Source organism: Myodes glareolus, chromosome 9 (assembly GCF_982192425.1).
Source record: "Myodes glareolus chromosome 9, mMyoGla1.1, whole genome shotgun sequence".
NCBI classification, from domain to species: domain Eukaryota; kingdom Metazoa; phylum Chordata; class Mammalia; order Rodentia; family Cricetidae; genus Myodes; species Myodes glareolus.
Window position 1 is genome coordinate 48,559,295 of NC_142034.1, and position 15,389 is coordinate 48,574,683.

General features: G+C 39.2%; 1 protein-coding gene across 1 annotated transcript in view; it reads right to left on the reverse strand.

The window, feature by feature from the left end:
• Mettl16 (methyltransferase 16, RNA N6-adenosine) overlaps positions 1-15,389 on the reverse strand; it is a 45,572-nt gene that overhangs the window by 10,919 nt on the left and 19,264 nt on the right. The window contains exons 5-7 of the mRNA XM_085695283.1: positions 12,833-12,948; positions 9,564-9,706; positions 1,104-1,173 (exon numbers count right to left, since the gene is read on the reverse strand). Coding sequence (XP_085551409.1) covers positions 1,104-1,173; positions 9,564-9,706; positions 12,833-12,948 — 329 coding nt within the window. The remainder of the gene's footprint in view (positions 1-1,103; positions 1,174-9,563; positions 9,707-12,832; positions 12,949-15,389) is intronic.

Below are 15,389 nucleotides of genomic sequence, written 5' to 3' on the forward strand. Positions count from 1 at the left end.
GGGCCAAAGTGGCCTCCAACTTACAATCCTCTTGCTTCTACCTCCCAGAGGCTGGAATTACAGATGTGGACAGCCCTGGCAGTGCTGAGGTTGAGTGCAGGGCCTCAAGTATGCCAGACAAGCACTCACCACTCCTAAGGCTGTGTTTACTGCTGTTTTGAGACAGGGTCTCACTAGGTAGCCCTGGCTTACCTTGAACTTGTTATGAAGACCAGGATGGCCTCAAACTCAAACTACCTGCTTCTGCCTCCTGAGTGTGGGGATTAAAGGCATATACCATGTTTAGTCTTTGTTTACTTCTTTTTTTTTTAAAATATTTACTTATTTATTTATTATGTATACAATATTCTGTCTGTGTGTATGTCTGCAGGCCAGAAGAGGGCACCAGACCCCATTACAGATGGTTGTGAGCCACCATGTGGTTGCTGGGAATTGAACTCAGGACCTTTGGAAGAGCAGGCAATGCTCTTAACCTCTGAGCCATCTCTCCAGCCCCCTTTGTTTACTTCTTTAAGTACAAGAGCCAACCAAAGTATGGCCATAAGCAGCTGGGTAATCTTTTTTTCATGTATCAGATTTCAATAAAAAATAAATAAATAAAAACTACTTTGTAGGGGTTTTTTTGTTTTGTTTTTTCAAGACAGGGTTTCTCTGTGTATCTTTGGAGTCTGTCCTGGAACTTACTCTGTAGACCAGGCTAGCCTCGAACTCAGAGATCCACCTGTCTCTGCCTCCCAAATGCTAGGAATAAAGGCATGCACCACCACCACCTGGACTACTTTGTAGTTTTTAATATCTGTAACAAGAAATATTGGACTAGAGAGATGGCTCAGCAATTAAGAGCAATTCTCACTCTTGCAAAAGACCCAGCGTGGTTCCTAGAATCCACATGTTGGATTACAACCATTCATAACTCCAGAAAAGGATCTGACTTCTCCTGACCTTTGTGGGCACCCATATATCTTCAGACAAAACATTAGTACAACATAAATACATGTTTAAAAAAACTTAAAAATCATAATTAGCTTTATGGTATAAAGAAAGCTGCCCTACTCAGACTACACCCTAAGAAGACACACCTGGATGACAATGACAAAGCTTACCCCTTGGATTCTGAGCTCTTCCTTCAGAGGAGCCAGACTGCATTTCTTCCCCAGCATACAGCTATACCACCTTGGAAAAACATCAGACAAATGAAGAGTGATTATAAGCATCACTCATGAAAACATAAGCAAACAAATATTAAGTTACAAATAACAATAACAAAGTTGCACAAATTAAGCAAATAATGGGGAAAAAAAAGCCCAAGACAACCTAAAAAAATAATCTGGGCTGACAAAACGGTTCAGAAAATGAAGGCTTGAGTTCAATAACTAGATCCCATGGAAGCTGTTCTCTGACTTCTACACCCTCACGATGCACATAAACATGCACAAGCAACTTTTTAAAAATTTAATAAAAAAAATCTGCTAGGCAGTGACACATGCCTTTAATCCAAGCACTCAGGAGGCAGATGCAGGAAGATGTCTGTGAGTTCAAGAACAGTCTGGCCTACATAATAAGTTCCAGACCAGTCAGAGTCACATAGTGAGACTTAGTCATTAAAAGAAAAAGAAAAAGAGAGAAAGAAAAAAAGCAAATAAATAAATAAATCATTTAGTTTTCTAGTGCTTAAAATTGTACAAATTTGGAAAGCGATCAAAGAGGACAAGCCCTATCTATCACATACAGAATGTGAAGGCCACTTAGTTTTAGAACAGGCATTAGCCAACAACAAAAAGGTAGGGCCTGCAAAGATGGTTTTAGAGTACTTGCTTGTCTTACAGGGAGCTCAGGTTCCATTTCCGAGCTCAAATGGTAGCTCATAACACCTCTAACTCCCATTTCAAGGGAGTTATCTGACTTTCTATTCTGGCCTTCACAGGAGTTGTATAAACATGTGTATATGCATACAAACAAAAAAATATTCAAAACAAAAATAAATAAATCTTTGAAAAATAACAAAAAAAAGGCATATAAATACCCCCAGCACTACATTTTTTAAAACAAACAAACAAAAAACACAGAGAATCATTAGGAGGTGGTGGCTCATGCCTTTAATTCTAGCACTTGGGAGGCAGATCTCTTGTGAGTTCAAGAACAGTATGGTCTACAGAGCAAGTTCCATGACAGGCTTCAAAGATACATAGAGAAACCCTGTCTTGGAAAAATTGACAGGATCCTGCCTGAACTTGTGCTGTGAACTGCTCTATGCAAGGCAGAGGTGGTGCGCGCCTTTAATCTGGAAGGCAGAGACAGGTGGATCTCTGTGAGTCCGAAGTCAGCCTGGTCAACAGAGTTTGTTCCAGACGGTCAGGGCTACATAGGGAACTGCTCTGAAGGAATGAAAAGAAAATGAGGTGAACTGGTAGAAGGGTAAAAGTGATCTAAGTCATTTCTTCTGATTATTCTAAATAACTTGAGATGTAAAAAAAGACATCGGATTGCTGTCAGTCAATCAAAGATTAGTTAGCATGGGAACTGCCTTCTAATGTTGAAATTCTTGAAACTGTCTAAAAAAATCAAAGAAGAATGAACGAACTGCAGGAAGTCCTACAGCTGTCGGTGTATACTGCACTAAGTGTCTTCCCAGCTTTAGGACAGGTGAGAGTCGAGAAGATGAAGCACTTAGGATCTGCAAAGCAAATTAAGAAAAAAAATAAAACTCAAGAAGAAAATAATTAGGATTAGATTACCAGGCTTGAAAGATTTAACAACATCACAGAACTTACAGACAGAAAAGGGGGCACAGAAAGGAGAGAGGGAGGGGGAAACTGGGTGGAGAGAAAGAGACTGAGACTTTCTCTAGGTTCGAGCTAGTCTCCAACTTTCTGTGTAGCCTAGGCTAACCTTGAACTTCTGATCTTCCTGCCTCCAGCCCCCACCTCACCCCCAGTGTTAGGATTACAAGTATGTATGACCATGCTGAGTCTATTCAGTGCTGTGGGCTGAGGATTGAACCCAGAGATTCATGCATGCATTCTACCAATTTACCCACATCCCTAGTCCCAAGAAAAAATTATTTATAAACAACTCTTACTATAGAACCTCACCACTAGATGAAACAAATTCCTTGAAAGACACAAACTATCATACTTACTCCAGAAGTATGAACTCAAATGGTTCTTGTATTAAATTATCAATTAAAGAAACCAAATTCAGCCAAGCAGTAGTGGTGCACGCCTTTAGTCCCAGCAAAAGGGAGGCAGAGGCAGGTGGTTATCTATGAGTTTGAAGCCAGCTGGGTCTATAAAGTGAGTTCCAGGACAGTCAGAGCTACAAAGAGAAACTCTATCTTTTTGAAGAAAAAAAAAAGAGAGAGAGAGAGAGAGAGAGAGAGAGAGAGAGAGAGAGAAGGAGAAGGAGAAGGAGGAGGAGACCAAATTCATACTAAAACTTTATGACAGAAGTACTTATTGCTAAGTACATTTAAAAATGTACAGGTTGAGTATGGTAATGCAAACCTATAACCCGAGCTCTCAGAAATGAGAACATCAGAGTCAAGATAGTCTCAAACCCATAGTTGGACTCTATGACAATGTATCAAAAAAGGGGAATGGGAGAAGTTATTGCCTAGCATGCACAAAGCCCGGGATAAAAGAGTGTATACCTTTGGGAAGTAGAAGGATCAGAAATTAAAAGTAATCCTCCACTAAACAGTGATTTCAAAGGCTGGCCTGATGCATGAAAACTGTCTCAAAGACAAATAAAACCACCCCACCTTGTTTCTAGCTTCCTATGTTCACATGCCTAGCACTAAATGCTGGCTGTGATCTCAAGAGATACCCTGTGACAGCTAATCAAAATGCAAGTAGAACAAAAAGGAACAAAGGAAGATCAGTTACCCAAGAGACTTTGAACCCATTACAGCATTTTAATCAAGAAAGTGGTACTCTATTCGTTACAGCATTTCAAAGTCCCTCAGAGATGCTAAGTTTCAAGAAAAATTATTTTGAAATCGTTTCTGGCCTGTAAGAATTACAAGATTAATAAAAATGACTCTGCTATACCCTTCACCCAGATCTGCCAATTAACAAGTTCCCTATGTGTTTGGTTCTGCATGCTTTCTGAACTATTTGGGAGGTAGCTATGAAACATTTCTGAACCCTAATATCTTGGCATGTACACTTTACAAACAAGAATCTTCCTTTTAGCTGGGCAGTGGTAGCGCACATCTTTAATCCCAGCATTCAAGAGGCAGAGACAGGTGAGTCTCTGTGAATTTGAGAACAGCCTGGTCTACAGAGCAAGTTCCAGAATAGCTAAGGCTATTAAACCCTGCCTGGAAAAGCTAAAAACAAAAAAACGAAAAACCCCAGAAACCTTCCTTTTGGTAACAAGTCTTAACAGTTACCAAAATTGGGGAAAATGTAATGTTCACACGATATTACAATATGGACTGGAATATAATCCACATTCACTTTCACGATTTTGCCTGAATGCACACTCCAGTGTGTGGTTGTCCATTTCAGTTATCTGTCCTGTCTTCTTTGTCTCCTCAATCTGGAATTGTTCCCGAATCATCTTTTACTTTCATGTCAGGATGTGAGTTAGATCCTAGTACCTATTTTTGTTGTGACAGACACAGAGGATCTCCTGTGTCCTACAAACACCAATCAGATCAGGAGCTCACGGAGTGGGAGCAGTTCTCCACTTTAAATCCCACAGACCTCTTTGAAAGTCACTACTCTAAGGAGAGATGCTCTGAAACTATATAAATGCCCTGTTCTTGCTGTTTTCTAGTACTTGAGATTAAACCCAGTGTACAAATATACTCCACGCTCTGTATCACTAAGTTACAGCCCAGCCAATATCTGGTTCAAATTTCCCACTGGAAATTTTCCCCACAGATCAATTATTACTATGACAACTGCAAAATGATCTTTCTAATGTACTTATAGATTTAGTTATTAGAACCCTACTTTGTAAAAACAATTTTTACTTCAATTGTTCCCAACTGGGCTTGAATTAGGTCCTATGTCCTGATATGTCATCTGGGGTACATATTCTTGTAAAATGAGATATCGTAGCCTCAGTATTAATTTTGACCCAGCTCTGTAAACAATTATTGTTTACAGAATATTTTATTGAAAGATCACAATGGAAACTCAACAATAAGAAATTTGAGGAACTTTGGCTCATTTCAGTGGGGAAAGGTGAGTTAGAAATGTCTTTAAACCAATTTTTAAATTTAAGTTGTAATGCAGAAAAGCAAGTTACGAGCAGAAGCTTTTTTGGGGGTGAAAATGGCTATGAGCCCAACACCTTACTGCCTAAAAATAGACCGCTAGAACAAAGGCCTCCAGTCACCAGAGCAGATGACGGGTCTGCTTCATCTCAAAACTTCATCATTTAAACTGACATAAATTCTAAATTGTCATGGCTAAAAATAAACTTTTTCATTTCCCCCTGCAATCTCAAGTAGCATAGGATGGCTACATGGTACAACTGTGGTCTACTTAGAAATGTATCTGCAGTATAGACCACTGAAATAGTGGAAGTCTGAAATTATACTTTTTAAGTCTGCCTTATAAGTGAAATGAAGTTGTACAATTTTACCCTTCAAGCTTCTGTCAGCTGCTAAGCAAAATACAGTAACTAAGCTGTTACTGAGCATGACTTGAGCCCTCTGGGTTTCTGTGGGACTTCAGGAGCAAGAAGAAAAAAATGTTTAAATTTTAAAAGACTTCTTTTATGTGTATGGGTGTTTTGTTTGCATGTATATTGTGTGCATCCTGTGCATGCATGACGCCTTCTGAGGTAAGAAGAAGCCTTTAGGGGTTGGGGATTTAGCTCAGTGGTAGAGTGCTTGCCTAGCAAGTGCAAGGCCCTGGGTTCAGTCCTCAGCTTCGAAGAAAATTGGAAAAAAAAAAAAAAAAAAAAAGAGGCAGCAGCAGCCTTTGGGGCCCCTGGAACTGGAGTTGCAGATGGTTATGAGCCACGACTGGGAACTGATCCTGAGTCCTCTAAAAGAGGAACAACTGCTCTAACCACTAAATCATTTCTCCAACCCAAGAAAAAATATTTTAGATGGATAAAAGCAGCCAATAGTAGGGATGCTTGGAGATTTTTGGTTTTCCTCCCCTACCCCTCTGAGACAGGGTTTCATGTAGTCAAGGCTGGCCTTGAACCCATGATCCTCTTGCCTCTACTTTCCAAATGCTGGGATTATAAGGCATGTACCCCACAAATAACTAAAATACTTGTTTTTAATCTTTTATTTTTGTAGCATCTCAGAATATACACCATTCACAACAGTCTAAAAGTGGAGTCATCAGTGGTATAAACATGATGATGACCTAGGCAGACAGATGAACACTTTCCACAGCAGCTCAAAGTGAGAACATTTCCCCAGATGGACAACTCTCCAGCGGCACGACAGTTCCTCACAGTCAACTTACAACTCTTAGTCAACTTTGAGGCTGCAACAGAGTCAGGTACAAGCAGACCTGGAATACACTAAATAGTTCTCTATTCCTTAGAACATTCCTTCTAAACTTTAAAAAACAAACAAACAACCCTCAAGAACAATTTCATCGGTTTAACCACCCTGCCTTTGGCCGGCAGGCAGGCAATAAACCTCAGCAATATCACAGAGAAGGAGAATTCAGAAAGCCAGACTTGTGAAACTGCATGTCTGCAGCCCGGTAAGCCACAATCTTAAACTTGTTTTTGTAGTTCAGATGAAGACTTTATGGACATAAATCTATAATTTTAAAGTCCCCTAAAAAATTAATAGCCCCGTTCCTACTAAACTGTAGCCTAAGAGAACCATCTACCACTTCTCCCATTTTGCTGGGTGGCCCAGTCCCCCTAAAAGTCAACACATAGTCAGGCATGGTGATACATGTCTCAACTCCCAGTCTAGACAGCAAATTCCAAGTCAGCCAATGACACATAAATGAAACTATCTAAAAAACAAAACAAAAACAGAAGAAGAAGAAGAAGCAGCAGCAGCTGCTAGCAGATGATGGTCATATACCTATTTCTTCTTCAATCAGTGCTCTATTGACTTTCTTTAAATTTATTTCTTTAGACTTTACCTAAGGCTCAGTTTAGCCTGAGCTGTTTTCTCCTTCAATATACTCTAACGTGTCTTTGAAGAAATCAATTGAAGCAAAACATACTAACCTTAAGCTAAAGGGCTTCTGTAATGTTTAACTTTTCTGAGAGGCAGATCACTATATTCTATATATAGATCAAGCTATATTCCTCTTTTTTTGTTTGTTTGGTGTTTCAAGATTTATTTATGTGAGTCTGGGTGAGTGGGTTCCTATGTACATATGAAGAAGCCAGAAGAGGGTACCAGGTGTCCTCTATCATATGCTACCTTATTCCTTTGAAGCAGGCTCTCTTCCTGAACTAGGGGGCAGGTGTTTTCTTGCTAGGCTATAAGCCAGGAAGTCAGCATGACCCTTCTCTCTCTATCCCTTATAGCTGTGATTGCAGGTGTGGCCTAAATGCCCAGTTCTTTATGTGGGATCTGGGACAAGAACTCTAGGCCTCATTATTCCACAGCTAAGTGCTCTTAACCACTGAACCATCTCTACAGACTGCTCAAGCTGTTTCTATAGCTCTTAAATAAGTTTTTACTACCAAATCAAAATACTTGTTGATGTGGAATTTACTAAATTAAGCATCATTTTTAAAGAAAAAGTCTGCCTGTCTGCTTATGTAAGTGCTATGATCACAGGCATACCCTTGTACCTGGCTAATATAAGCAGCTTTAGAAACAAATACAAAAGGAAAAAAATTTATTCTCTGCCTCGCAATTCCACCTCTGGGTAAATAAACAGAAAAATTTAAAACAGGATTTTGAAAAGGTATTTATACACCCATGCTCATACTACCAAGAGCCAAAGGATTTTTAAAAGGAACACAAACTACCATGAGATGAATGAATAAACAGAATGTGGTTATACATGTAACGGAATATTAAAAGTGGTTATGGTGATTTACATCAATAATCCTAGAGGCAGAGGCAGGAAGAACATTACAAGTCAGGCCAGTCTGAGCTACACAACAAGTACCAGTCAGGATCTGTATCAAGACCTTGTTACAAACAAACAAAAACAGAACACAACAACAATAAAGAAACCCAAAACTGCAAAATATTTGCCTTTTTTTCAAAAGGAAGAAAATGCTACAACATAGATAAAGCATGAAAACATTATGTTACATGAAATAAGACTACCACAAAAGGACAACTACTATACGACTTTACATAGATGTGGTATTCAGAGCACTCAAATCCAAAGAAGGCAGACAGTGGCTGGGGCTGCGAGAGAGAACATGCAGCAGTTTAATAGGCGTAGCTTTCGAAAACCAAGAGTTCTGGCCCTGTGTGGCGGTGCATGACTCTGATCACAGCTTTTGGGTGGCAGAGGCAGGAGTTTGATTGAGGTGGGCCTGTACTACAGAGTTCCAGGATAGCCAGAGCCATGTAGAGAGACACTGTTTCAAAACAAAAATACTAAGAGCTCTGGAGATTAGTTGCATAACAATGTTAATATCTTTAACACTACTCAACTAAAGACTTTAAAACTTGCTAATTTGATGGTAAAGTGTTTTAAGCATCCTGGCTGTTCTTTCAGAGAACCAGGGTCCGTTCCCTGCACCCAAACAAGTCTCACAACCATTTGTGACTACTCCAAGAGATCCAATATTGTTTTCTATCCTCCTCAGGCACCACATACTCACATGTTACATATGCATACATGTGCAGGCAAAAGAACCTAACCACAAAAAAAAAAAAAAAGAAAAAAGAAAAGAAAAAGGAAAAAAAGATTTGTTATTATGAAGACGAGATGTAGTTTAGTGTTGGGTGTGCACCTGCCACGGTAAGGCCTTGCTTGAGTCCACTCTCCCCAACATGCCCTCTTCCCTTAATAACCTTAAAATACTGGAGAGCAAATTTTGTTTTTACCACACACAGAAATAAATAAATAAAAATAAATGCTTTCCCTGTTTCACAAAACTAAATCCTAGGATCGAGCTCCTTTTAGCTATCAACTAGCACATTATCCACCGTATCGACATGCGGCAGGGTGCAAAGTGACATGAGACAAATCGCTCTGTCTGAGTACCCAACACTGCTTAATGACAGGTGTGTTGTCCAAAATAATTAGCTTTTGAAACAGAACAGCCCTAACCCATCTCTGGAGATGGTTGGTAATCTGTTTCCCTTCATTAAATTCCTGACAGCTCAATGTCCTCACATCTGTCACTGTTTAGGAAACTGAGTCCAAGAACCTCAATTGCTTCAAGGACTAGGCAACAAATTGATTCTGGTTCACAGGACAGATTCAAACCCATCTGTTTTCTAATCAAAAGCCGTATCTGAGTCAGTTTCGTTCCATCACAGGACCACACTAATGGGAGCAATGCAATCACCTGGGATTTCCCTCCCCTTTATATGTGTAGTCTTTTGGACATTATCTACTTATTTTTCAGTCCCAGTGATTATTCTTCCTTAAAGTGACATAGTTTCTTTAGGAGTCCATGAGACAAATAATCCTACTCACCGTAATCTTTTTTTAAGTTGTAAACTGTCATGGATTATCCTTTTAACAAATTCTAGTTCACCTCCTTCTGCCATGATTTCTGTGATGCCTCCTGTATTTATGGAACTAGGTGGAGGTCTTCGAGAATTCCGAGAGTTTACACCCTGAACAAAAACAACAACAAAAGTCATGGTCTTTGAATGTAATTTAGCTATTATTGTGCTACACTGAAGAAGGTCACACAGCCAGCTGGGGCTGTAGTCTGGTGATAAACCATCTGCCTAGCATGCACAAGGCCCTGGGGATTAAATATAAAAACATTTACCTTTTATATAGCCCAATCTGTTGCTTTTCCTTTTTGCATTGTCTTGATACCATGGCCAGGAAATCTACCCAAAGATTAAATCAATATTTACTTATGTTTTCTTCTAATACCTTTAGAGTTATGTTTTTATACTTAAGTATTTAATCCATCCTTACCTCACTTCATATAAAAAATTAACTCAAATCAATCAATGACATAAATATAAGAGATAAAATGAGGGGGCTGGAGAGATGGCTCAGCGGTTTAAGAGCACTGGCTGTTCTTCCAGCGGACCTGGGTTCAATTCCCAGCACCCACATCATAGCTAACAACTGTTTGTAACTACAGTTTCTGGGGATCTGATACCTTCACACCAATCCACATAAAATAAAGTTAATTAAAGTATATTTTTTAAAAAATGAGGCAAAACAGTAAAACTCTCAAGAAGAAAACATAAAAGTAAATTTCCATTAACTTGGATTAGCCATTGGTTTCTTAGATACAACACCAAAAAGCATAAAAACAACACAAAATAGATAAATTGTATTTCATCAAAACTAAAATCAGCTTCACTGTAAAACATACCATCAAAAATTGAAGACAAACTAAAGAATATTTTTAAAAAATGTCTACAAATCACTGTAATTAAAGGGACTTGTATCTAGAATGAATAAAAAAAAAAAGTAACCCAATTTTAAAATGGACAAAGAGGAGGGAGGGTAGGGACATAGCTTAGTCCCACAGTGCTTGCCCAGTATGTGCATGGTACCAGGTTCAAAAGCCATTTTTTGCAAAACAACAGTGGGTCAAAAGTCCAGGGCTGCAAATTAGCTCAGCGTAGAGAGTTTAGTAAGAGCTGTGAGGGCCTAATTAGAGCCTTCACAGTGGAAGCAGGTAGGTGGAGGTATCTGGATGGCGCTATGCCATGGAGGATGAGCAAATGGCCACTAAGCACATGAAAAGATGCTCAGCACAGTCAGCCACCAGGGAAACACCACTCTCCACCCACTGGGGTGGCATACCAAAGCTACAGATGTTAACAAGTGCTAAGAAACCACATTCTATGGCTGGAAAACAAGCAGTTGTCAATGTAGAAAACTGTCTGGCATACCAGAGAGAGGCAACTTATTAACCTCCGTCTCAAATTTAAAGAGACAGTAAAATAAGACTAAATAAGAAGGTATTTAGGGGGCTGGAAAAATGCTCAGCAGTAAGAGCATAGCTGCTCTTTGTACCGTGCCACCAAGTCTTCCTAAGCCCCTATCTATATTCTTTGGATGTAGAGAAACAATACTTTGAATAAATTTTATTACAGCATATGGTTACTTTTCTTCACAAACTTACAAGAAATTAAATTTTTAATTATTTTAAATGCATTCCACTTTATTTTCTAATCAGGAATATTATTATTATTTCTAATAAACTTCTGCCCAAATTCCCCCACTTTGTCAAAAAAATCTTTTTGAGGATTTATTTATTTTTTTTAGTTGAGCATGATGGTGCACACCTTTAATCCCAGCACTTGAGAGGAAGAAGCTTCTATGAGTTCCAAGCTAGCCTACATGGTAAGACCTTGTCTAAAATAATAGTAATAATAACAATAAATAGTAACAGTAATTTTTTAACAGTTTACGGTACGAGTGTTTGTTTGCATGCATGTATGTGTACTACTGGTCCCCAAGGAGCCCAGAAGGTGGGGTAAGATTCCCTGGAAATGAAGTTACAGATAGGTTGTGAGCTGCATGTGGGTGCTGGAAACTAAACCAAGGTCCTCTGTAAGAACAGTAAGTGCTCTTTAACTGCTGAGCCATCTCTCCAGGCCCCATTAAAAAAAAAAATCTGTTTGTTTGTTTTATGAGACAGGATTTCTCTGTGTAGCTCTGGTTGTCCTGGAACTCGCTCTGTAGACCAGGTTGACTTTGAACCTAGAAATCCACCTGTATGTGCCTCTAGAATGCTGAGATTAAAGGCATGCAACCACCACTGCCTGGATGAATTTTTCAATACAGTATGTTTTGGTTGTTACAGCGCTAAGGTTTGAAGCTAGGGCCTTTCACATACCATGCCAACACTCTACCACTGAGACATATTTCTAGCTCTCTTTTTGAAATTTTGAGATAGGGTCTCACTACGGTGCTTCAAACAGGTTTAAACTTACCCTAAATTCAGACTAGTCAAGAACTTGCAATCCTTCTGCCTCAGTCTCCCATGTACTAGGAACCACAGGCCTTCATATACCAGGTCATTCTATCCAATATTGTTCAATACATTATTTTCACTATTTAGACATCTATTTGCTACCAAATGACAAAAAGCAATAATTTTTTGTCCCTAGGTTGTTGAAAAGCTCAGTCCAGCAGAAACTTGGACCTACCTTGGTTCAATTTTAAAAGTTCAAAGTATGGAGATTGGAGAAATGGCTCAGTGGTTAAGAACACTGAATGTTGTTCCAGAGGACTGGGTTCTAATCCCAGTACACACATGATGGCTCACAACCATATGACCCAGGGGCTGGCCTCTGAAGGTACTAGGCACATATGTGGTGCACCAACATTCACGAAGGCAAAAGTCATACATATAAAATACATAATACATTTACATTTTAAAACTGCTTTCAAGTTCAGAGTTTAGAGAAGAAAGAGCTCTCTCTTCACCCTCTCCTACTAAGTACTGCTTAACTACAACCAAACAAGCCTAAAGAAAGACAGCAGAGAGCCAGGCCAGAGTCAGGAGGAAGGAAGAAATAAGAGCCTCAGCTTTTTTATTATTATGAACTCCTCGATCTAACTGTTCCTGAAGCATGAGTAACTGGACTTCTCCACTACAGAAATTAAATTTTTTAACTGTGAAGTCCATCTGTACTGTGTTCATCTTAAAACGAACAACATTCTAAATTATACTAACTCTAAGAAAAACTGCCTTTTGCTCGTATCTCTGCAAATGAGGTAAAATTACCAAGTGATTGATGATTTTAAAGGAGCTTTACCTGGGCTTCCAACTCGTTAGCAAAAAAGGGAGGGTTGCACATGCAGAAATCATAGATGATCTCAGACTCTTCTTTAAGCGCATCCATTAGGAGTGTCTTCTGTGGCACTTTTACCACTGAGGGAGAAAGCAGGGACTGCTAGTTACTATTTATTTTGGCAAGGTTTTAAAGTAAGTGCACAAAACAATACACAACTGAGGAGGAAAATGAAGGCAAGCATGTGTAATTCCTTCACACCACTCCCAGCAAGAGGCAGAAATGGAGAATCAATCTGCTGCATTAGCCATATCAATGCTCCCCTTAGCAATATGTGTTAACACTATTTCTTTTATGAAGAGGCATAATACAATCTGCTTAATAAAACAAAAGGTTTCTCCCCTAAAACTCCCCCCTATTCTTGAGAATTCTCACTCTTCTGTAATAAATTTATATTCATTTGGCTGAAAACTAAATCAATTATAATTAAAAATCAATAAGGAACTGGAGAGTGGGTAAGAATACTTGTTTCTCTTCCGGGACCCATGTTCGGTCCCCTGCACCCACAAGGTGGTTCATAATCATCTGGAACTCCAGTTCCAAAAGAGCCAACACATTCTTCTGACATCTGAAGGCACCAGGCTTACATGTAGTGCACAGACTTATATGTAGGCAAAACATTTATTCAGATAAAATAAATCATCAAAAACTTTAAAACTGTGTCAATATGGAATGGTCATAAAATGTAAATGAATGATCATAAGGTAAAGCTGGCCTAGTTCTAGCAAATATCTATATACTAAAATTAAGATAATTTAGCAGGGAGTCATGGCCCAAGCCTATAATCTGAGCATCTGGGAGGCAGAAGCAGGATAGAGAAATCAAGAACAGCCTGTATTACATTTTTTGTTTTTCTGAGACAGTCTCACTATGTAGACCAGGTTGGACTTGAACTCAGATTTCCATTTACCTCCCTAGGACAAGTTTTAAAGGAGTGCAACACTACAACCCAACTAACCTTATATATTTTTAAAATAAAAGTATAGTTAATGATTGGTGCTTCCCCCTTAAAAATATCAGTGCTTGGGATTTGGCTCAGTCAGTAAAATGCCTGCCACACAAACACAAGGACTTGATCCTTAGCACCCACATAAAAGCTGGACACGGACAGCAGCACATCCTGTAACCTCAACGATGGGATAACAAAGATAAAGGATACCTGGGGCTTGCAGGCCAGGCAGCCTAGCTGAATCATTGAGCTCCAGGTTCAGTGTAAGACCCTGTCTCAAAAAACACAGTGAAAGGGCTGCATAGATGGCTTAATGATTAAGAACATTAGCTGTTCTTCCAGAGAACACGTTTTCTATTCCAAGCACCACAGGCAGCTAACAACCACCAGTAACTTCAGTCCCAGGGGAATCTGACACCTTCCGGCCTCCGAAGGCACTGCACACATGTGGTGGTACACAGAGACATAGGCAGACCGAAGGCACTGCACACATGTGGTAGTACACAGAGACATAAGCAGAGACAGCACTCATACACATAAAATATATTTTTTTAAAATTTTTAAATAATAAAGTAGAAAGTGGTTGAAGAATACCCTGATGCAGACTTTGGGATGCTTCCAAAGACACATGCACACATGTACCTGCTCACACACAAAAAACTAAGCTACTTCACAAATACCTATTTTTTGGAGGAAGGAGAGCCTGTAGTTAGAATTCAAAATAAGCAAATAAATAAGAAAAATAAAGAAATGCCTATTACTTTTTATTCATGGTAACTTTAGTCTATTTGTATTTGTAATACAAATACAAACGCCTTTGGAGAGTACAGTACTACTTCAGTTTCTGAAAGCCTGAAATACATAACCTCAACTTCAGTGTGTTTTGACTTACAGATAATTCATCTAATATACACTGCTGGTGAGGTGTAGGGGCACAAGCCTTTAATCCTAACACTCAGGAGCCAGATAAAGGCAGATCTCTATGAGTTTGAAACTAGCCTGGTCTACAAAAAGATTTCCAGACCAGCTAGGCCTATCTAGTGAGACCCTGTCTCAAAAAAGGAGTGTGGGGCAGGGGTGGGAGGGAGTGACTAGAAAGACAGCTCGGTAGTTAGGAGCACTGACTGCTTTCCCAGGACTAAGGTTCCATTTCCAGCACCCACATGTTGGTGCATTACTGTCTATAACTCCAGTTTCAAGATATCTTGACTCCATCTTCTAGTCCCCCGGGCACTAGCCACACATGTGGTGCAGAGACATATGTGCAGGTTAAATAGCCATGCACACGCAATTTTATTTATTTATTTAGTTAGTTAGTTATCTATCTATTTATTTATTTATTTTGGTTTTTCGAGGCAGGGATTCTCTGTAGTTTTGGAGCCTGTTCTGGAACTAGCTCTTGTAGACCAGGTTGGCCTCAAACTCACAGAGATCTGCCTGCCTCTGCCTCACAAGTGCTGGGATTAAAGGCGTGTGCCACCACCGCCAGCTATACCCATTTTTTAAATTAAAATTTTAAAAATATATATTGTTGACTTGTCTAAATATAAATATATAATATATATATATTAT